The sequence below is a fragment of the Arvicola amphibius genome, chromosome 2 (assembly GCF_903992535.2).
Source record: "Arvicola amphibius chromosome 2, mArvAmp1.2, whole genome shotgun sequence".
NCBI lineage: Eukaryota > Metazoa > Chordata > Mammalia > Rodentia > Cricetidae > Arvicola > Arvicola amphibius.
Window position 1 is genome coordinate 3,628,805 of NC_052048.2, and position 23,497 is coordinate 3,652,301.

Consider the following 23,497-nt stretch of genomic DNA (forward strand, 5'->3'; position numbering starts at 1 on the left):
CTAGCAGCAGCTCTCTCGGGAAGGAGGGATTTGCTGAGGTGCATTAGACGCTGAAGCATTTGGAAGGAGCATGTGTTGGGGAGACCACAGCTGGGTCAGGACAGCGGTGCCCAGCTGTCTTCAGGAGCTGCAACGCCTGTAATAACTCTTACTGGATTTTGGTTTTGTTTTGTATTGTTTCATTTTCTTTTGCTTTGGGACAGACTTGTTATTTCAATAACAACGTCTTCACCTTGTGCTAAGACCGTCAATGTGACTGTTTACCTATAGACTTCCTTACGCTTTTAAGCTATGCCAGAAGAAAGCTGTGATTTGGGAAGAATCTTCCAGTCGAGCACAGCTGTTATCCCAGCTTCATAGGAGTCCAAGGCAAGTCACAAGCTCAAGGCTTGTCTGGACTACAGAATGAATTCAAGCTCAGATGATTGTGCAGTGAGTCCCAGTGAAAATAAAAAGACAGCTCAGAGGCAGCACCCATGAGTCCTTGTTCCCAGCACCAGAGGCAGAATGCTCTGCCAGCATCCACAAGACCTTGTCCCCAGATCGCAAGGAGAAATCTATCGCTTTAGCCCATCTTGGGTCTGGAGGATGAACAGAAACCCTGTGGCAGTCTGGCTGATCCTGATGGGGAAGGCAGCTCTCTTCTGGAAGGTTGACACGGTCTATGTGGGCCATTCACATCCTCAGAACTGTTCTTGTCAATGGCAACAGGATTGAGCTGTGAGAGAGACGAATGGGAAGGAAAAACACTGGGGGACTATCTCAGCAGCCCCGGCATCCAAAACTTGAAATGGAGAAGAAATCAGTGTTATTTAAAAACAGTAAGCTGTATTTTATAGAAATATAGACCCTTTATTTTCTACACACACGCACATAAATTACTTTTGAGGATAGAAAGACTTCACCACTGCTGGGTTGTGGTACCCCTTTCTGCTTTGGATCAGTCATAACATATTGTTCAGTATGCGAAGAAATTCCAAATAACCATTTTAGGGAGAATAATTTTTAGGATAAATATATAATTTTTTTGAGACATGCCTTGTTACATAGCCCTGGCTGGACTGAAGTTTGCTATGTAGCCCAGGCTGGCCTCAGATTTGCAGCCACCCTCCTACTTCTGCCTCCTGAGTGCTGGGATTAAAGGCGTGTGCCACCATGCTTGGCCAGGAGGAGTATTTTAATGCCATCTCAGACAGCCATCTGTATCCTTCTTTGAGACCCTTTTTTGAGACAGGGTCTCACTCTGTATCCCAGCCTATTCTGGATCTCACTGCGTAGCTCATCCTGCTTCTGCCTGCCCAATACTGGGACACAGGACCCAATACTGGATGATGGGACCTAGTGCTGGACGACCGCACCCAGTGCTGGATGACGGGACCCAGTGCTGGACGATGGGACCCAGTGCTGGGACACGACGGGACCCAGTGCTGGACGACGGGACCCAGTGCTGGGACACAGGACCCAGTGCTGGACGATGGGACCCAGTGCTGGACAACGGGACCCAGTGCTGGACGACGGGACCCAGTGCTGGGACACAGAACCCAGTGCTGGATGACGGGACCCAGTGCTGGACGACGGGACCCAGTGCTGGACGATGGGACCCAATCCTGGGACACAGGACCCAATACTGGACGACAGGACCCAGTGCTGGACGATGGGACCTAGTGCTGGACAACGGGACCCAGTGCTGGACGACGGGACCCAGTGCTGGACGACGGGACCCAGTGCTGGACGATGGGACCCAATCCTGGGACACAGGCATGCACCACCATGCCCAGAGTTTAAAACAACGCGTCCATACGCTGTGATTGGTAATATTACCGGCTGTGTACCAGAAACATCCCCGGGTGTAAGGAAACTGTCACATTCATAGACAGAACTCGTGGCTTCTAAAACTCTAATTTCTCTCTTAAAAGCTAAAATGTTATCATTGGTCACAGTTTCTCTTCCCTAAGTGGCAGGGTTAGTTGCATTGCTTGTGTGGTTACCTAATTATAACTAAGCAGCCTATGTCAGTCATACACGGTGCCGCATGAAGGGACCCATTACTCTCGACACACAGCAGAAGTGCTTCATGGATTCAGGCTCGTGACTGGTCCCACAGAATCCAGGCTGCATGAGTTGTTACTGCTTCATCAGATGGGTTTTCAGCGAAATAAGGGTTTTTCTTTCTTCTTTCCCGAGAATATATGCCTGTGAAGAGCATATGACAGGGCTGTGAAGATGGCTCAGCGGCTAAGAGAGCACTCACGAGGGCCGGCTCACAACCATCTGTAACTCCAGCTACAGCAGATCTGGTGCCCTCTTTTGGCTTCTAAAGGCATTGCACTACCAGGTACAGATCTCTCCATCTAATACAGACAGACATTTACACACACACACACACACACACACATATACCTTTACATATATATCCTCCCAAATACATACATACAGACACATATATACACACACATATATAATATTACATGTATATAATATATTATATTACAAAAGAAAAGAGTACAATTATGAATTTGGTTATGGTGCTTAACACTAAGATTTGATTAATTTCACCAACCACTGTTAAAAAAACTGCTGAGTAGTACTCTAATGCATATATATTCCACACTTTTTTTTATCCATTCTTCCATTGAGGAGCATCTAGGTTGTTTCCAGATTCTGGCTATTACAAATAGTGCTGCTATGAACATTGTTGAGTACTACTCAGAGGTAAAAAACAATGACATATTGAATTTTGCATGCAAATGGATGAAAATAGAAAACACTATCCTGAGTGAGATAACCCAGACCCAAAAAGATGAATATGGTATGTACTCAGTCATTAGTGGATTCTAGCCATAAACAAAGGACATTGAGCCTATAGTTCACAAGCCTAGAGAAGCCAAATAATAAGGTGCACCAAAAGGAAAAAAACATATATAGATCCTCCTGGAAACTGGAAGCAAATAAGATTGCCAGGCAAAAGTTGTGAGCATGGAGGTGGGTGTGGGGGAGAGTGGGGGGAGAGGAGAGGGGGAGCGAGAAGGGAGAAGGGAAGGATTGGGGAGAGCTTGTGGGAGTGGGAAGGTTGAGATGGAGGAAGGGCAGATATGGGAGCAGGGAAGACGATATCTTAATTAAGAGAGCCATTTTAGGGTTGGCAAGAGACTTGACTCTAGAGGGGATCCCAGGTGTCCACGGGGATGTCCCCAGCTAGGTTCTTGGGCAGCAGAGGAGAGGGAGCCTGAACTGGCCTTGCCCCATAGTCCTAGGCCTGGATGGAGGTGAGAGGGCCTTGAACTTCCCACAGGGCGGAGTACCCTGCCCTCTCTTAAGACTGGAGGGGGAGGGAGGAGGGTGAGTGGGGGGAAAAGGAGGGAAATGGGAGGAAGGGAGGAAGTGGAAATTTTTTAATGGAAAAAATAAATCTAATGTTGGGGATTGGAGAGACGACTCAGCAGTCGGCATTTCCTGCTTTCGCAGGCCCAGGTTCAATTCCCAATCCAGCACAATGGTTCACTATCGCTGTGACTCCAGTTCCAGGGGATCTGGTGCCCTCTCCTGGCCTCCATGGGTACAGCATGCACATGGTGCACAGATACACATGCAAGCAAAACACTCATAAACACAAAATAAGGATAAAATTCAAGGGTTTTTTTTTTAAGTTAAGGTTTTTCTATATAACCCCTGATGTCCTGGAGCTTGCTGTGTAGACCAGGCTGGCTTTAGAGTCATAGAGAACTGTCTGCCCCTGCCATCAGTGAAATAAAATAGAGAAGTGAGTGAGGAAGACATCCTGATGTCAGCCTCTGGTCTCCACATATACACACTGGTGAGCACACCTGCACACACACATACACACACACACACCACTCACACACTGCACATGCATACACACACATATACACATACACCATACACACACACACACACACACACACACACACTGGTGACACATCTGCACACACACACACACACACACTGGTGAGCACACCTGCACACACATACACACACATTCAGTTGGAGCCTCTGGCTTGCCCCTGCCTGGTTTAGAAAACCCCATTCCTATCCTCTCTCTCCAATCTCACCTTCCCAGAGAGTCCCTGAACAGAGGAAGGGCGCCAAAGAGCCCAGTTCCAGATCCTTGACAACTATAGAGGTTTCCTCCCCTGATGCTGCCAGCCACCAAGTCCCCACCTAAAGCGTTTACTTTTGACCACACTTGGGCACAGACTCGGCTTGTGGTGGACACATCACCCCTCACCTACAACATATAAAATCTCCCCATGTAGTTCAGGAGTGCCATGTCTCTGGCCTCAGTCTCTGGAACCAGTACACTTGCCCAAGTTGTTCTGCTCAATAAATTGGTCACTATACTTTTTCAATTTGATTGATATGGCTTACTGCATAGGCAGAGAAACTTATTATTGGGGGAGCAAAAACCTATTAATATACACCACACACACACCTGCACACATATGCACCACACACACCTGCACATATATGCACCACACACACACCTGCACACATATGTACCACACACACCCCTGCACACATATGGACCACACACACACCTGCACAATATGAACCACACACCCCTGAACATATATGCACCACACACACACACCTGCACACATATGCACCACACACACCTGCACACATATGTACCACACACACCTGCACACATATGTACCACACACCTGCACACATATGCACCACACATACCTGCACACATATGTACCACACACCTGCACACATATGTACCACACACACCTGCACACATATGTACCATACACACCTGCACACATATGTACCATACACCTGCACACATATGGACCACACACACCTGCACACATATGGACCACACACACACCTGCACATGTATGGACCACACACACACACACCTGCACACATATGGATCACACACACCTGCAAATGTATGCACCACACACACACACCTGCACACATATGGACCACACACACACCTGCACACGTATGGACCACACACACACCTGCACACGTATGCACCACACACACACCTGCACACATATGTACCACACATACTATTATAACTAAAATACAAGTAGCAAATTTATATTTGCTAGATTACATATCAAATATTTCATATTTTAAATGAAAAGGTTCAAAGCTGGCTTTGGAAGATTTAAAATAGATGAGATGAATGGACATAGAGCTGTCTTAGGTAGTCGTATAAATTTTTATTGAAGGCATACATCATTTTTGGCAACAACATACCAAAACGATGAAAATATTTCCAAACATCTGTTGCCAACAGGCTTCAGAGAGCCATCCTGGCAGAAAGATGGAGATCCCACATCAGGTGCCATCCTGGCCGAGGGGTGGAGATTCCACAGCAGGTGCCATTCTGGAAGAGAGGTGGAGATTCCACAGCAGGTGCCATTCTGGGAGAGAGGTGGAGATTCCACAGCAGGTGCCATCCTGGGAGAGAGGTGGAGATTCCACGGCAGGTTCCTTCCCCTTGGCGTGGCAGATAGTGTGAGGTTTCAGTGAGCGTTGTATGTGCACACAGGTAACTTCTCGTGTCAAGTGCTCCAAGTGACATTGCATTTGGCTCAATCTTTCTGTGTCAGGCCTAGAATTCTTTACCATGAATATGTGTCTACGCACTTGGCTTTTATGTTTAAAACAGAATATTTGTCATTGTCCGTGAGTTTCTGCCTGCGGGGTGATACTAGTTCAAACAGGCTCACAACACTAATTTTCAGTGGACCGCAGGGAAATGAGCTGATACTGTGACCACACTAGCTAACCGAGCTCTCTCATTCCCGGGAAACTCCGCTCCAGTCAGAGCCAGCATAGGATCCGAACTCAAGGTCAGATTGCCCTCTTGTGATCTGCGTTGTTTGCCTTTGACATGGAGTTTTAAATGCACTTGGCATAGATATTATTTATAAGTGGGTAGATGGATAAATAGGTGAGTAGGTCAGATGGATGGATGGATAGATGGGTGGATGGATAGATAGACGGACGGAAAGACGGATGGATGGATGGATGGATGGATGGATAGAGAGATAGAGATAGATGATAGATAGATGATAGATGGATGAGTGGATGGATAGATGAGACAGACAGAGACAGATAGACAGACAGATTTCTATTACTGGAGCCCAAGTCCAGGGTATTGTATGTTCTAAGAGATTACTAAGTGGCCTATATATCCTGTTCACATTTTTAATGCTCTTACATTTATTTCACAGAATGTAAAGTTTGCACTTTGGAAGGATACAATGACAGAAGGATACAATGAAGTTTTTCTTGGTATAGTCACAGATTCGTGTAGCCCTCAACACTGTTTAACCAGTGCCCATTTTAACTTCCCTGATCCCTATAATCATTGACTTTGTAAACGGGACGTGTGTGTGTATGTGTGTGTGTGTGTGTTGTATGTATGTATAATATATACACAAATGTACATACTATACACAATACCTATATGTATGCATATTATATTTGTGTATGCATGTATGTATGTATATATATATATATATTATGTAAACAGGTGTTTCAGCATGCAGGGTTTTTATTCTTTCCTTAGTGACTTACAGCATCTCATGTGACATGCCAAGTTCAAATATCTGTGTAGACTGTGCTTTTTCTCTGTGCTGTCTCCCATCGATCTATTGATCTAATCCTGCATAACTGGGAAAGGAAGTGCTGGGGCTGAATGTGGGACCTTGACTGTGGTTGGCAATCTCTATCACTGAGCTGCATCCCAGGCTCCTGTCCTAACGATTAAATCAAGCTCCATCACTCTGTGGTCCTTCCCCATGCGGATCGAGTACCACTGGCCCTTCAGATGTCCATGTACATTTTTTAAATAGCTTGTTGAGTTACAGAGATTCCTGTTGGAAATTTAACTAAAACTGTGTTAAATTTGGACTTGTTAAAGAAAATTGGTGAACAATATTACAACACTGATCTTGTTTAGGTTTAGGATCTTTTAGTGATTGGCGATGCTTTCCACTCTGTCTTGTTTACCTTGCTCTTACGTTCCCACTGCATTGATTCCTGATGGTGGTTGTTGCTGTTTTGAAACAGGGTTTCCTTTGTGTAGCTTTGGTATTCCTTGAATTTTTATTGTTAATGCAACTGAAGATTTTCTTTCTACCAGTTGTTGCTACTCTGTTACATTTATGTGTGTCAAATGTCCCCACACTTATTCATGGACTCTTCTTTATTTTCTCCAAACAAATATTTTATATTTATTTAATGTTTTGCTGAGATTAAAAAATCTTGCTGCATAGCCCTGATTGCCCAAAATTCTCTATGCAACTCAAGCTGGCCTCATGTTTGAAATCCTCCTGCCTCAGCCTCCCAAGTGCACTTCACACCGGTCTCCTTCCATCAGTCTTAAATAAGCTTTGCTTCACTTTCAAAAACACAATTTTAACTTATTTTTGTGCTTCAAAATCTTGATGACAGCCACAGGCACAAAGAGAAATGGACCTGGTTATTAACTTACCTGGACCTCAGGTTTACAGGAAACGTGTCTGACTGACCTTGCAATACAATAAAATAATAGGTCTACATGTACATTTTATATTTTAATTTTTAAATATCTACTTATTTATATAATTTATGCATATAGCTGTTTTGTCTGCATGTATACCTGCATACCAAAAGAAGGCATGGTTCTCAGGGACTACAGTTACAGATGGTTGTGAGCCCCCATGTGGATGCTGGGAATTGAACTCAAGTCCTCTGGAAGAGCAGCCAGTGTTCTTATCCATTAAGCCATCTCTCCAGCCCCCCAAAGATTAATTTTAAACAAATGGTAAAACCTACCAAAACTCTAGCTTGGTGCTTTATTTGCAGGGACGTTTTAATTATTGTTTAAATTTCTCTAAAGCCTAAGGAGGCATCATGCATTTATCTTCTTGTGCTACTTGCTCAACTGTTTTTCCAGGAATGTCCCTTTTGTCAAGATTTTCAGATTTGTTGGCATACACCTTTAACTTCAAATATTCTCAGTGTTTTTAAGATCAATGCTGGGTTTTGGCTTTTTGTTTAATATCATTATGTATGGCACCTCTTTTCCCTTGACCAAACTGGCTTGCTGATTCTATGCCTTTACATGCTAGTGTTGGAGCGTGCTTTCTCCACCGTATGGCTGTTTCCAGTCTCTGTTGCTATCTGTATTTCTTTCTCTTTCTCTAACTCAGCAGGAAACTCTGCTCAGGTTTAAACTTCTTTCCTAATGAGAGCATGCAGGTGAATCTTAGATTCTTGACATAAATATTGTCACTTAGCTGGACACAAGTTTATTTTATTAAGTTCTGTAGCACGAATAATAAAAATCTAGAGACAGATATTGGATTCAAGCTGATGATCAGAAAAACAAGCCAGTCACCGGCTCTTACCTCGACCTCAGTCTGAAATGGCGATCCTGCCTCCAGGAATCTCAGACTGAGATTGTGTCTGATACCTGTCTCCTCCTGCCTTATATTCCTCTCTAGTGCTGGGATTAAAAAGCCTGCACCACTACCAACCTGGCCTCTATGGCCAGCTAGTGTGGCTGCAGGGATTACAGGTGTGTGCCACCACTCCCTGGCCTGTATGAATGACTAGTGTGGTTGCTTTGCCCTCTGATCTTCAGGCAAGCTTTATTTATAAAAACACAAATAACATACCACTATACAGTTCTGGATTCCATTGTTTTCTATTAATGTTCTCATTGACTTGAGGTCAATGATTCTTAGTGTTAACGGTTTTTAGAGTAAGAGAGCTGGCTTTAGCAACACCAACAGCCAGGCTTGGCCACCCATCCCCAAAAGACCAATTGAAAAGGCAAATAGCCGGGCGGTGGTGGCGCACGCCTTTAATCCCAGCACTCGGGAGGCAGAGGCAGGCGGATCTCTGTGAGTTCGAGACCAGCCTGGTCTACAAGAGCTAGATCCAGGACAGGCTCCAAAGCCGCAGAGAAACCCTGTCTCGAAAAACAAAAAAAAAAAAAAAAAAAAAAAAAAAGAAAAGGCAAATAACAGTGAAACGCAGAGAAAGGCTGTTGGGTGTGGTCACACACCTCAACTCCACCTTCCTGAGGGCAATAACTAAGCAGCTCAGGTCACGGTGTCTTCCTGCCCATCACGGACCCATGGTTGTGCATGTAGGCTCTGTTTTCTCTGGTTAGGTTCTGACATGTATCAGGTTTTTGTCTCTTCCTCGGAGACCATTCCTCCCTGCCTGGCACTGTAACCATTCTGGCAGGAGTGAAGATGTTAATGGAAACACTGTGTTCCTCCCTTCAGCTTTCAGACTGTTCAAATAATGGTCTCAAGGGACTGGGATATCACCGAGGGTTCATGTGGGAAACAGAAAAGGCTAATGTGTAGCTCTCCAACCACAGAATGTATTGTCTCCCTAGCTCCCTAGCAGTGGTTCTTGACCCCTAAGGGGGTCACCCAAGACTACTGGAAAACAGAGATATTTACAGTTCATAACAGTAGCAAAATTACAGTTATGAAATAGCAACAAAAATAATCTTATGGTTGGGGTCACCGCAACTTAAGGGGCTGCACTAAAGGGTCGCAGCGTTAGGAAGGTCTCCATACTGAGGCTTAGAGCTTGCGGTCCCTTAGGAACAGAGACAATGAGCCCCATTTAGGAACGGGTAGAAGGGAAATGCCATGGGGTGCAGGACACTGACTCCCCTTGTCTGCTGTACACCCAACGTTGCTGTGATGCATTGCTTCTGTGTTGAGTGCCCCTAGTCCACGTCATCCCCATGTCTACAGTTCTAAGAGCAGAAGCAAGGGGTGCACCCTGGGGCTCCTGGACAAACCTGGCACCACGGTAACACCCACTTTTACATGTGGCATTTTCTGACCTGTTATCAGAGGTCATCAGGAGGGGCCAAGGAGATCTCCAGGAGCACAGGGTTGACCGCTCCTTTTCCAGTTTAAATCTTTTTCATAAAGGTTGTGTTGTGCTATCACTATTATTTTGAGACGAGGTCTCACTGTGGTTGGCCTTGAACTTGTATCCTCCTGAGTGTTGGAACTAAAGGCGCACACCACTACACCTATTGCTTTGTGCAGTAGTGCAGGCCTCTAATTCCACCACTCCAGAGGCAGAGATAGTTAGAGCAAGATTTTAAGGCTAGCCTGGGCTACATAGTGAGTTCAGGGACAACCTGTACAGTATAACAAAGAGGCTTTCTCAAACAAAAAACAAAATTTGGGACTGTGCCTCACATCTGTAACTCTTAGGAAGCTGAGGCAGGAGAATTGCTGTGAGTTTGAATCCAACTTTTGTTACATAATTACAGGCCAGCCTGGGCTATAGAAAAATATGCTGTCTCAAAAATCAAACCAAACTAAACCAAAGCAAAATTTCCAGGTTTAATTTGGCTCACAGTTCCAGGGTACAGACCATCACAGCAGAGGAGTCATGGTGGCCAAAACCATGGCTGACCGCAGAGACAGGCATGTGACTGCTGTTTGTCAGGTTCTGTTCCAGTTTCTGAGGACGCAGCAGTAGCCGTGGAGGAAGCCAGCCACACGGTTTCAAACAACAGGAGCAAGAGCTGAAGGGGACGCAGAGTGGCATGAGTTGCCTCCTCGGGTAAGCAATGGTCTCTGAGGTTTCTGTTGTACAGACGAGAGCGCTGACCCCAGGATGACCAGTATGGTGCTGCCTGTGGAAAGAGCTCCCAGGACAAAGCCTTGTCGTGAGGTTCTGGTTAAATGTCAATAAATGTCAGCAGTCACTAAGAAGAAAGTGACAATCTGTCAGCTTAGCAGGACATTGGGAGGTGATCTAAGGAGCTCTGCTGCCCGTCTGAAGGAGCTGAATATCTAGGTCATTGTTTATGGGGACAATATTCCTTTTGAGACGGCTAACGGCCCTAAAAAGCCTTGGCTATCCTGAAACTCACCCTGTAGCCCAAACTAGCTATGGACTCATGGCAATCCTCCTGCCTCTGCCTCCCCAGTCCTGGGATTACAGACTTAATTAGCATTAAGGTCAACTTCCACTCGATTCAACTGAGGATCATACTACACTGTTAAGTCCCAAGACTTTGATTCTGTGGTCTCTAGTAAATAGAATACACACACACACACACACACACAGAGGGGGGGGGAGGGAGGGAGAGAGAGAATATGCTTCCCCTATATTATCTGGAGGAATCCAGAAGATACTCTCTTCAAGGGTTTTTAAAGACAAAGACCATTGTGGGATCTGGAGATAAGGCCCAGTAGTTGGAAGTATTGCTGTTGTTGTAAGGACCTAGGTTCAGTTCTACATCTGCAGTGAGTTTCAGGACAGCCAGGGGTATGTAGGAAGACCCTGCCTCAAAAGGCAAAACAAAAACAAAAACAAAACAAAACAAACAAAAAAAAAAACTAGCATAAGAGATTAGTAACTTCAGCCCTGGTAGTATAGACCTATACACCTAACTGCTGAGGAGACGCAGAAAATGGCAAATTCAAGGCCTGTTTGGGCTTAATGAGATCAGAGCAAATTAGTGAGACATTATCTCAAAAAGTAAAAAGAGGACTGGGGGTATAGGTTAGAGGTAGAGTCTTTGTCTAGGAAGAACAAGGCTCTGGATTCAATTTTTAGTAACACACACACACACACACACACACACACACACATCAAAACACAAAAATCTCTAGCTTCATGGAGTGTCCATGCTGACATGCAAGTTTTTTTTCAGTATTACTAATATTTAGTGTTAGTAAGGTTAGAGGTGGCCAATGAAAGAACTTCTATGAGGCAGTGGCTTGTACTGTAAGATGCTACGGGTTTCAATTGTAGAAACACAAAGTATCCATTGAGCAGACTGCATTAGGGACCTGCCAATGAGGAGGCCGCAGTTTCTACACAGGCAGTGAGTGAGTCGGGAAAGGCAGCGGCTTTCACAAGACTGCTCCCAAACTTCCTCTCTGTTTTTGTTTTTTTTTTTGTTTTGTTTTGTTTTTTCGAGACAGGGTTTCTCTGCATCTTTAGAGCCTGTCCTGGAACTAGCTCTTGTAGACCAGGCTGGTCTCGAACTCACAGAGATCCGCCTGCCTCTGCCTCCCGAGTGCTGGGATTAAAGGCGTGCGCCACCACCGCCCGGCTTTTTTGGTTTTTGTTTTTTTGTTTTGTTTTGTTCCTCTCTGTTTTGATTAGTGCCACACATCAGTTCCTCACATTGGTCACAGTCTTTTACATGTCTGCCTACATCTTTAGGATGACATTATTATTCTGTTTTCTTTCTTTTTGGTCCCTTCCTTCCCCCGGCTCTTTTTGAACTTTGTGTGTGGCATTCCCTGATCAAATTACTCATCCTTGTAACGTCTGTAGGTCTTCTTTTCACGACTATGTGCCTCTGAATCCACTTTACTGCTAGTAGGAGGAGAGGCTAGACCTTAGGGCCAGAAATCTGGATTTGCTCTGAGATCACTCAATGAAAGGTCTTACTATCCCCGCTGCTGCAGGGAATGACGGCCCATGATAAAGTTCACTGCTCACGTGCAGTCTCTGGGTAACTTGCTAAGCAGTATCTAGTCAGAAGGATGGTAATAAAAGCAGGATGCCAGAATGCTGGTAGTATAGGGAGAATGGCGTGCCAAGACTCCAGAAAATAGAAGTTAATTTGTATGTCCAACTTTGCCCTATCTTCTCGGGAAGAATCCAGAGGATACTTTCTTTAAAGGCTTTTTAAAACAATGGCTCAGCACTGGGATGGCTGGCTGCTGGTGCACAGGACCTGGGTTGTCTCCAGTACCTACATGGTGGCTCCCAGCCATCTCTAACTCCAGTTCCTGATGCGATGCCCTCTTCCGGCCTCCAGGGGCACCAGGCACACACATGGTTTATATACATATATAGAAGCAAATATTTATAAAAATAAAATACCATTTTTAAAAGACCCTGATGGCTGTTGTAGTAAAAGATGTTCACTATGAAGCTGGCTCCTTAAATTCAATTGAGTGGTGGGGGAGGCAGAACAGTGGGAGACAAGGACGCTATTCTACTGACAGATTTTATCAGATTTGGTAGTAAATGACTGTCACAAAGTGTTACAGCAACAACAAAAGTTCACAAATGTCTAGGTTTAACCAATAAATTATGGTAACTTTTGTAGCTATGACTGTCCCTGAACTCTGAAACACAGGAGAGCTTGATTATGAAACAAATGATGGGTCAGAATGCTCTCGAGGGTTCTTCAAGAAATTTAAGACTGGACAACAGAGAAAGATCCAAGAGTTGGCTGAGCAACCCTAGTTGCAAATGCTGACACAAACGTTAGCAATAACAAATTCAAGGAAGATGAGAAAACATCGCTGAGTTACTGATATACTAGAAGTATATTGATTAAAATACAACAATGAAGATCTACATGTTAGTAAGATCTGAAAGAGGAACTGAGATATGGCTTAGAGGCTAAGAGAAAGAGCACTTGTTGCTCTTGTAGGAGAGCAGGCTTCGATTTCCAACACCCACATTATGGTGCAAATGCTTGCAATTCAGTTCCAGGGGATCTGATACCCTCTTCTGACCTCTCAGGGCACCAAACACATATATGGTGCACATGTATAATTCCTGGAAAAATATATAAAATGAATAAACCTAATAAAATTAAAGAAAAAACATAAGAAGTACCTTTAGGTAGAGAATGAGAAAGAATCAAAAATTCAAGGAAACGTACCACCTTACTATGAAGAAATGGAAATTAAGGCTGCAGGGAAAGTTAAAATTATTTGAACATAGCTGGGCAGTGGTGGCGCACGCCTTTCATCCCAGCATTGAGGAGACAGAGGCAGGCAGATCTCTGGGAGTTCAAAGTCAGCCTGGTCTAGAGAGGGAGTTCCAGGACAGACTCCAAAGCTACACAAAGAAACCCAGTCTCAAAAAACCAAAAAGGGATAAAAACTATTTGAACATGGTTCAAGATGGAAACATCTCACAACAGCTCTGGAGCCTTGTGGACAGTGAAGACCCAGACAAGCGTCTCACAACAGCTCTGGAGCCCTGTGGACAGTGAGGACGACTTGTCGAGACAAAGTAGGATGTGTGACTTTCTGGAGGAAGAAAGCCTTTCCGATAATTCACTACTTCCTGTCTGCTCTAGTTGTTTCTTAAAAAGACTTTCAGAAGCTTTTGCTCAAAGACCCAAGTTTATATAGCGCCACCTTTAGGAGGCAGGACACCTCTCTAAACTGCAATGTCCCGTATCTCTGCCTGTAAGGTTAAGTTGCTCTTTGGAAGGGCTGCAGTAACACAATGAAGGTCAGGCCTGAGGGAGTACGGCCCAGGGACAAAGTGCTCACCCACACACACAAGATGAGCAAGCTCTGGGTTCCGTCCCTCACGCACGCCTTTAATCCCAGCCCGCGGGAGGCACAGGCAGGCAGATCCCTGTGAGTTGAAGTCAGTCTGGTCTACAGATCGAGTTCTAGACAGCCAAAGCTACACAAAGAAACCCTGTCTTAAAAAAACAAAAAAAAAAAAAAAAAGAAAAAAGAAAGAAAAAAAGAAAAACAACATACACAAAACATCAAAGAGCTTTATTGTATATCTGTTTAATTGTTTCGTGATCATTAGTACAGTATCTATTTTGAGAACTAAATTAGATAAAAAATGACATAACGATATTTGAGGATGACTCCATGGCAACAATGTTGAAGCTTTTGACTTATCCCGTGGAGACAGAAGGTCAGAGTCGCAGCATAGGCTGTAGCTGCTGGCAGGGCCACGTCCTCATCTGCTGCGGCGTTCAACAGTCTTTTCTCAGTCACCTGTCCACGACGCTAGGAGTCGGGCAGAGACTGGCTGCGGGTGCCGCTCCGGGTCTTCAGCTGCGACTGTGCAATGTCAGCAAGGGCGCTCTGGATCTTCTCCAGAAGCATGTCTCCTCGGTAAACAACGTCCTCCAGGCAGGTGGCAGCTTCGTGGTTTTCTTCTTCCAGCTTATATAAGCTAGCAGCCTTTGTAAGACATGAATTTTATTTTCTCAGGTGAATGGACAGAAACTAAAGCACATGTATTTATTTTAAAATCAGAATGGTTTTTCCAATCATTGCTTTTTCTTTTAGTAACATGTTTTCTAAATATAAACTTTATTTTTCTCTATGAGTTATTAGAAGACTAATTTTCAATCAGAATATATAGGTGTGTAAATATATACATGCCCTGTTTTTACACTGCTCGCAGACATTGTTTTGTTCCCCATTCCGAATGCCGATCTCCTCTCACTCTTCTATCACACACAGTGAGGGGCATAGGAGACTTCTGCCCAATGTCCATACACACAGCATCCGATCTTTTTTTTTTTTTTTTTTTTTTTTTTTTTTTTTTTTTTTTTGGTTTTCTGAGACAGGGTTTCTCTGCGTATCTTTGGCTGTCCTAGAACTCACTCTGTAAACCAGGCTGGTCTTGAACTCACAGAGACCAGTCTGCCTCTGCCTCCCGAGTGCTGGGATTAAAGGCGCGCACCACCACATCTGGCATGATCTGATATTTTAAGTCAAAATTAGACAACTATTCAGTGCCATCTTCCAGAGGCTGTGCTAGCTCACATTTATAAAGTATTTGCCTACTGTGTGAGACCCTGAATCTGACCACAAAACAAAACAAACAAAACCCAAAATACCTCCCATTTAAAATTTAATCTTAAATTGAATGTCATAACCTCCTTAATTCCAAGTTCTCCACCACCAGTTATTTCATCAAGAAAAGAGTTTCACCTGTAAAGCAGCTGTTGACTCTTCACTGGGTAAGGAATCTATCAAAACATCAATATCTTTTGCTGTTCGTGCAATCAGTGCTGCAAAAAGCTGGGCATACTCTGAAGAAAAACATTAAGTTAAATTATCAAAATCTTACATTTCCATAAAAGCAGAAATTATAAATTAATAAAACTAGAAAAGCTCAGCTAAGTTTCCAATATAATAATTTCAATGGTTTTTAAAAGCATAATTTCAGTATATCAATACTACTTACACACTTAATATTAATTCAAACTGGGAATTGGTCTAACAGGTCATTTCCTTTACTAGGACAACGTTTTTGTGCCTTGAGCAAAGAAATCCATAAATGAGACGCTTTTCTTACTAAGGTCATACAGGCAAATTCAGCTCAGTTCATACAACTTTTCCCCTAAGGGAGCAACTTTTATTGGGCGTGAACAGAATTATGAGGCATATGAATTGAGCTGATAAACTCATTCCTTGGTCATCTCTGAGATAGCTTTGCAGATAAGGGCCCGAGTTTGATCCCCAGAACCCACAGGATGGATGGAGGGAACAGCTCCAGATCCTCTGACCTCTGTATGCATGCTATGGCGGGCACACCCACATATACACTACAGAAATAAATGTAAAAAAAAAAAAAAGAATCATTTATTGCAAAACGTACAGTAATATACTCCAACCACAGTCACGTTTTTACAAAGACACTGTAAACTGTAGAAGAAACATCAGCCCGACTCAGGAGAGCTCACCTTCTGTGGGATTGGCTGGCTGGTCTTTGTTGATGGCTGTCTGGATGTTACTGAAGGAGGCGGGAGGACCACACTGCTGTAACACGCCAATGGCGTTACAGAACTGATCTGCAAGCTTGAAAAAGAGAAAAAGTCAAGGTTACAAAAAGTTGTCAGTTTTAAGAATGCTGAGACATGGCAACAATTTCTTCATAACAATGATCTCTAAGCAAACTCCTCACAAAGCAGCATTTGTACATAAAATGAGCCAGTTATTACTAACAGCGATAGAGTTTGTACACCAAACATGCACAATTACCAGCAATCTACTCACATCTAGCTTGGATAAATGGTTTAAACATACAAAGAAACTAAAGTTTGGTATCAGCCTAGGTGAAATTAAATTAAATGTCTCAATCTAGCCTAAAGTATTGATACAGAAGAAAGCTGAAGACTGAGCCATAAGTGATTGTTTTCTTCTGAGTGTTTCTGGAAATTGACCTCTCAAGAGAAGGCCACTCACAAATAAAACCAGATATTCATCCCAGGAGATGCACAGATTTCAAAAGAGACAGACACTAAATGGTTAAGAGCACTGGCTGCTTTTGCAGAGAACCTGGGTTCAGTTCCCAGAATCCACAGCTCACAACTGTAACTCTGACTCCAGGGGATTTGACATCCTCTTCTGGTCTGTAAGGGCACCAGGCAACCATGGGTACACAGGCGTATGTGCAGCAAAAACACATTTAAAACACACACACACAGAACAAAGACTCTTTCAAATCATAACTCAATAAACAAATCAAAGATGCCAAAATGGTTGAACTAGTAAACAAATTCTGTTCTAATTGCAAGAACGATTGTCTGTCCTTCCCTTCTACAGTGTGGGTCCAGAGTTCAAAATGAGGGTGTCAGACCTAGCGGCAAGTGTCTGCTTACTGAACCACTTTGCCAGCCCCTAAACTATCGTATGCTAATTTTAGTTTACTTATGTGTATGAATGTTTTGTTTGTATATATGTATGTATGTGTGTGCATATATTTATATAGGGGTGTGTGTGCACACAGAGGCCCTCAGATCCTCTGGGACTAGAGGTTTAGATGGTCGTGAACTACCATGTGGGTGCTGGGAGTCAAGAAACGCAGACTTAACTGCTGAGCCATTTTTCTAGCCCCATATGCTAAATATTTAAAACCAAAACCAAACAAAACATAGGGGTTAGGTAAATATTATACAAGCCCGAGGACCCGAATATGGATTCCCCGCACCCACATCAGAGACCCCACAGTCACACGGATCATCTGGTCTATTGAAAACATGAGGTTTTGTTTCAGTGAGACTTGCTCAAAACATAAGGAGAATGATACATAAGCACACATAGTAAGTGTGCCCACACACACCCACACATGCTTCAACCACACAAAGAAACACTGAGTTCAGTTGGCAGAGCGTTTACACAGCATACATGAAGCCCTGGGTTTGATCCACAGCACTACCTAGACTGCACATGGCAGTACACAGCTGTGACCCCAGAGGCAGGAGGATGAGAATCTCAAGGATAACCTCAGAGTCATAAATGTCTGAGGACAACCTGGGCTACAATATTGAGCAAAATACAATTTATTGAGACCCTGTCTCAATAAAACAAACAAATAAACAAACAGAACAGAAGCCGAGTGGTGGTGGCGCACGCCTTTAATCCCAGCACACGGGAGGCAGAGGCCGGAAGATCTCTAAATTCAACAACAGCCTGGTCTACAAAGCAAATTACAGGATAGTCAGGGCTACATAGAGAAACTCTGTCCACAAAAACAAAAAACTGCTGGGCGCTGGTGGTGCACACCTTTAATCCCAGCACTCGGGAGGCAGAGGCAGGAGGATCTCTGTGAGTTCGAGGCCAACCTGGTCTACAAGAGCTAGTTCTAGGACAGGCTCCAAAGCTACGGAGAAACCCTGTCTCGAAAAACCAAAAACCAAAAAAAAACCCAAAAAAAAACCAAAAAACAAAAATAATCATTCTTTTCTTTTGTAAGTATTGAGATATAAATGCTAATACTTATTTCAAGTAAAAATAAGTACTTTTAGGGCTGGAGAGATGGCTCAGAGGTTAAGTGCACTGGCTGCTCTTGCAGAGGTCCTGCCTGAGTTCAATTCCCAGCAACCACAGGATGGCTTATAACCATTTGTAATGAGATCTGGTGCCCTCTTCTGACATGGAGGTGTACATTCCGGATGAACATTGTATACCTAATAAATACATCTTTTTAAAAAAAAAAAATAAGTACTTTTAAAAGTAAGTAATTGTGCCAGGTGGTGGTGGGTGGCACACAGCTTTAATACCACCACTCAGGAGGCAGAGACAGGAGTATTTCTGAGTTCAAGACCAGATCTACAGAGCGAGTTCCAGGAAGGCTCCAAAGCTACACAGAACCCCTGCCTTGAAAACAAAGCAAAACAAAAAGGCAGTAGTGGTGGGATTGACTAAATCTAACAAATTTTACTATGCTCCCAAGGTTAACAACAAAAAGCAATATACAAAGTGCATGATTTCGGGCTGGAGAGATGGCTCAGAGATTAAGAGCACTGGCTCCTCTTTCAGAGGATCCGGGTTCAATTCCCAGCACCCACATGGCAGCTCACAACTGTCTGTAATCCCTGTCCCAGGGAATCTGACACCTTCACACCAATACATATGAAATAAAGTATATATATATACATGTGTGTGTGTGCATGACTTCTTTCTGTGAACAGAGCAGCTGCTGAGTATAAAGAAATAGTGGGAGTGCTAGGGATCTAGCTCAGCTGGTAGACTGCCTGCTTAGCATGCATGAAGTTTAAATTGTCCCAGCACGGAACAGAAAACTAGGAGTGACAGCACATCCATGTAATTCTGGTACTCAGACAGCAAGGAGAACAGACGTTAACGGCTTCAACTACAGAGGACGTTCCAGGCCAGTCCGTACTATATGAAAAATTTTTACTCTAAGTTATCACAACTGTAATTCTTCAAGACTCAAACTGTAATCTTGTTGCTCAATGTGTCTTTGTTGTTGGGGCATGGGGTGTACACCTTTGCTCCTAGCACATGGATGCCAGAGGCAGGCAGATCTCTGTGAGTTTGAGGACAGTCTGGACTACGTGGAGAGTTCTAAGCCAACCAGAGTTACAGAAGATGACTCTGTCTCAAAAACAGCAAAACTTAAAAAAAATGCGTTCAAGGATTTGAAAATTTACACTTACACCATCTGCAAACCAAACACATGTATACCCTTCTCCATCTTCTCACTAATCTTGACCCGAGGCCTCAGTTGCGAGTTCTAGCCAAGAAATACCATTTCTATTGTTTTGCGGTCATTATTTCAGTGACAAAAAGTTTGAGCTGTCATTGAGAAGCTAGCCTGGCTGACTTCATTTGTGAGTTGCAGCGTTCCATTTTTGCAGCACTGGTATATGACTTGGAAAACCCAACGCAACATATTCAGTACAGCGGTATTCTGCCCTGCAAATGCTTTCGAGACCCACTGTTCAATTGTAGAAAGAAACCCAACCCCATGACAAGTACTGCATATAAGTATTACAGAGATGAACGTGGCAGAGCTGTACTCGGGCATTTCCAGATGGCAGAGCAAGAGTTAACACCGCTCTCGGTCCTCATCTATTTTAGCTGAAAACAGTCTACTCCAACTCCCTAGGCAGGTCCGGCGTTTCATTATCTAAAGTCTCTAGAGATTATGACATCTAAGGTCCTCGAGGAATAGCTCTCTCTAAACACACTGCCTACAGACAGCAGGCATCCATGTTGGCTAAACTATCAGTGCTCCTAAGATGAGCCAAGACCCCGTGGTACCCTCACCACCCAACTACAGGACTAACGTGGAAGATGCAGTTTTCTGTTTGTTTGTTTGTTTTTCCGAGATAAGCTCCTACATTGTGTTATTAAGATTTGTAAAGCCTCAAAGGATTACTCTTTTTTTGGGAGAGGCTGGCAGACAGCCCTGGGAAATCTTTGCAAAGAATTTAGCCTGGTTAACTCATCTACATTTAGGGATAGCCCCTCAACTTAAAAACTACTTTATTTACAGAGTAGCCAGTTTTCCCGTAAGTAGATTCACAATCTCAAAGTCCTCTCAAAGTGAGGTATTACCAAGAAGCCAAGTTATAACTTCCTATAAGAAAAACACTAGGTTTGTTTTTTCCAGCACACAGACACTCCACAGGCACAGAACAACACTGAGATTTTTAACTACCAATGGAAAACCCTTTTATTTTTTATTTATTGAGTCAAGGTCTCTCTCTACACAACTCTGGCTGTTCTGGAACTAGCTTTGAGGCTGGCAGTCTGAAACTCATATTTGCCTGCCTCTGCCTCCAGAGAGTGGGGATTAGAGGGATAGGAGGCAGTCAGAAGTATTGTTTCTCTTGTGTGTAGTTACCACTCGTGCATAGTAAGCAAGAGTAACAGCCAGAAGGGACAAAATTAGCAAAGCTCAGGCAGGCCCTGGGACCTGAGCACACTCATTCCCAACTACCTAGCCACGCATCTTGAGTCCCCTCCCCAGGACAGGCCACCTGATCCCCTCAGGACAGGCAGCAGGGCGCCACCCCCAGAACAGGCTTCTGGGTGCCCTCCCCAGGACAGACCACCATGTCCTCCGCAGGACAGACCGCCGGGTCCTCCCCAGGACAGACCTCCATGTCCTCCCCAGGACAGACCGCAGGGTCCCTTCCCCAGGACGGACCACCATGTCCTCCGCAGGGCAGGCCACCATGTCCTCCCCAGGACAGACCTCCATGTCCTCCCCAGGACAGACCTCCATGTCCTCCCCAGGGCAGACCGCCGGGTCCTCCCCATTACAGACCTCAATGTCCTCCCCAGGACAGGCCGCCGGGTCCCCTCCGGGCCGCTGTCTCTCAGAACCCGCCCGCGGCCTCCCGAGGAGGCCCGGCCGCCCGACGCACCCTCCCGGCTCGCCCCGGCCCCGCTCGCCCCGGCCCATCTCGCCCGGCCCCGCTCGCCCTGGCCCCGCCGCCGTCCTCCCGTCGGGGAGGAGGCCGACTGGAGCCGGGAGCCCTCACCGAGTTCACGGCGTCCTGCAGCTGCGTGAGCCGATCCGCCATGTTACCGCGGACGCACAGACTCCAAAGCTCTCCGCTGGGCCGCGGTTGGGCAATTTATGGAGGGTCTGGGCCAATCACAGGGCTCCTTTTATGGGGGCGTGGCACGCTATCGGGGAGGGGCGGGGCTTTCTGCGGACCCTGGTGTGGGCGGTGCCGGGGAGGGCGGGTCCGCGTCCACGCTGCGCTGAGACCGCCCCAGGGGTGGCTGCTTCCTCCGGTCCTGTGTGTTTGCCCTGTTCGAGGTCGGTCCCGGCTGGCTGGAACGTGTTTTGTTTGTGTGCGGTTTTGGTTTCTTTCTTTTCCTTTCTTTCTCTCTCTCTCTCTCTCTTTCTTTCTCTCTCTCTCTCTCTCTCTCTCTCTCTCTCTCTCTCTCTCTCTCTCTCTCTCTCTCTCTCTCTGTGTGTGTCTGTCTCTGTCTGTCTCTCTTTGTCTCTGTCTCTCTCCCTCCCTCCCTCCCTCCCTCCCTCCCTCCCTCTCTCTCTCTCTCTCTCTCTCTCTTTCTTTCTTTTTGCATTATGTGGAACACTTGCTTTCCTCCACTTTTACTTTCCAGGCGGACCACCAAACATATACACGGCAAGCCGTTCACCCAACGTTTACCAAGAAATGGCTAAAAGAGGGTGTCCTGTTCGATTGGGGCAGGAGGGGCTAACCCAGCTGGAGACTCCTTGCCTGCTTTAATTCTGAGTAGGGGTTTCTGGGGAAACTGACACACTAGAAATGGAAAGCATGGGAAACTAAGCATTAAACTGCGCCGTGCTGAGGAACGAATGACAGGTAAAGGGATAAAGGCGGAGGAAGCGCATTTGGAGATAAGACTTACGTAGCCAACACAGGTAACTAGTGTGTTCTGTGTGGCTGTGGGGAAAGAGAGGACTCTAGCCAGAAGAGAGGCTCCAGGAAAACTAAGCAAGTCTGTCAGGTTCAGTCTTTTTTTTTTTTTATATTTATTTATTCTGTATACAATATTCTCTTTCTGTGTATGCCTGAAGGCCAGAAGAGGGCACCAGACCTCATTACAGATGGTTGTGAGCCACCATGTGGTTGCTGGGAATTGAACTCAGGACCTTTGGAAGAGAGCAAGCAATGCTCTTAACCGCTGAGCCATCTCTCCAGCCCAGGTTCAGTCTTAAGGAAGATGGATTGCTGTGATTGTTGTAATAAAAAGCTGAACGGCCAACAGCTGGGCAGAAGAGAGAGGCAGGACTTCTGGGCAGAGAGAGATCTCTGGGAAGAAAAAAAAGCCAGGATCGCCAGCCAGACGCAAAGGAAGCAGGATGGGCAGTAAAAGAATGTAGACTAAAAGGCATGGGTTGCCTGGTGTTGTAGTGATATTTCATTTGTATTTTAATAAGGAAAGCTTGCCTGAAGATCAGAGAGTAAAACAGCCCCACTGGCCAACCTTACAAACCAGGTAGTGGTGATAAACACCTTTAATCTCAGTAGCCATATTAGTTTGCCATAGAAACTGGGCAGTAGTGGTGCATGCCTTTAATCCCAGAACTAAAGAGGAATATAAAAGGGGGGGGAGGGCGACAGAATTCACACATAGTCTCAGTCTGAGATTCCTAGAGGCAGGATCACTATTCAGAGTGAGGTAGAGGTAAGAGCCAGTGACTGGCTGTTTTGCTTTTCTGACCTTCAGGTTGAACCCCAATATCTGTCTCTGGGTTTTTATTAATCATGGTACGTGGTACATAGTGTGGTGGCACACGCCTTTAATCCCAATTTAATCTAATAAAACAAAAAATTAGCCAGGTGGTGGTGGCACACGCCTTTAATCCCAGCACTCAGGAGGCAGAGGAAGAGGCAGGCTGGTCTCTATGAGTTTGAGGTCATCCTGGTCTATAAGTGAGTTCTAGGACAGGATCCAAAACTACACAGAGAAACCCTGTCTCAGAAAAAAATAAGACATGGATTAATTTAAGTTGTAAGAACTAG

The 23,497-nt window shown here is 44.9% G+C and overlaps 1 protein-coding gene across 1 annotated transcript; it reads right to left on the reverse strand.

The window, feature by feature from the left end:
- Window positions 1-14,504: 14,504 nt before the first annotated feature.
- Window positions 14,505-21,604, reverse strand: Med21 (mediator complex subunit 21). The gene is made up of 4 exons (XM_038318964.1): window positions 21,515-21,604; window positions 16,460-16,574; window positions 15,705-15,805; window positions 14,505-14,945 (listed from the first exon to the last, which is right to left on the reverse strand). The coding sequence occupies exons 1-4, from the start codon at window positions 21,554-21,556 to the stop codon at window positions 14,769-14,771; spliced, it is 435 nt and encodes a 144-aa protein (XP_038174892.1). The 5' UTR covers window positions 21,557-21,604; the 3' UTR covers window positions 14,505-14,768.
- Between the last annotated feature and the right edge of the window lie 1,893 nt (window positions 21,605-23,497).

Coding starts and splice junctions, on each gene's coding strand:
- Med21 (XM_038318964.1), bottom strand. CDS start 21,556: ATGGCGGATCGGCTCACGCAGCTGCAGGACGCCGTGAACTCG. Junction 15,806..16,459: donor GCCAGCCAATCCCACAGAAG/GTGAGCTCTCCT, acceptor GTTTTTCTTCAG/AGTATGCCCAGCTTTTTGCA. Junction 14,946..15,704: donor AGTCAACAGCTGCTTTACAG/GTGAAACTCTTT, acceptor TGTCTTACAAAG/GCTGCTAGCTTATATAAGCT.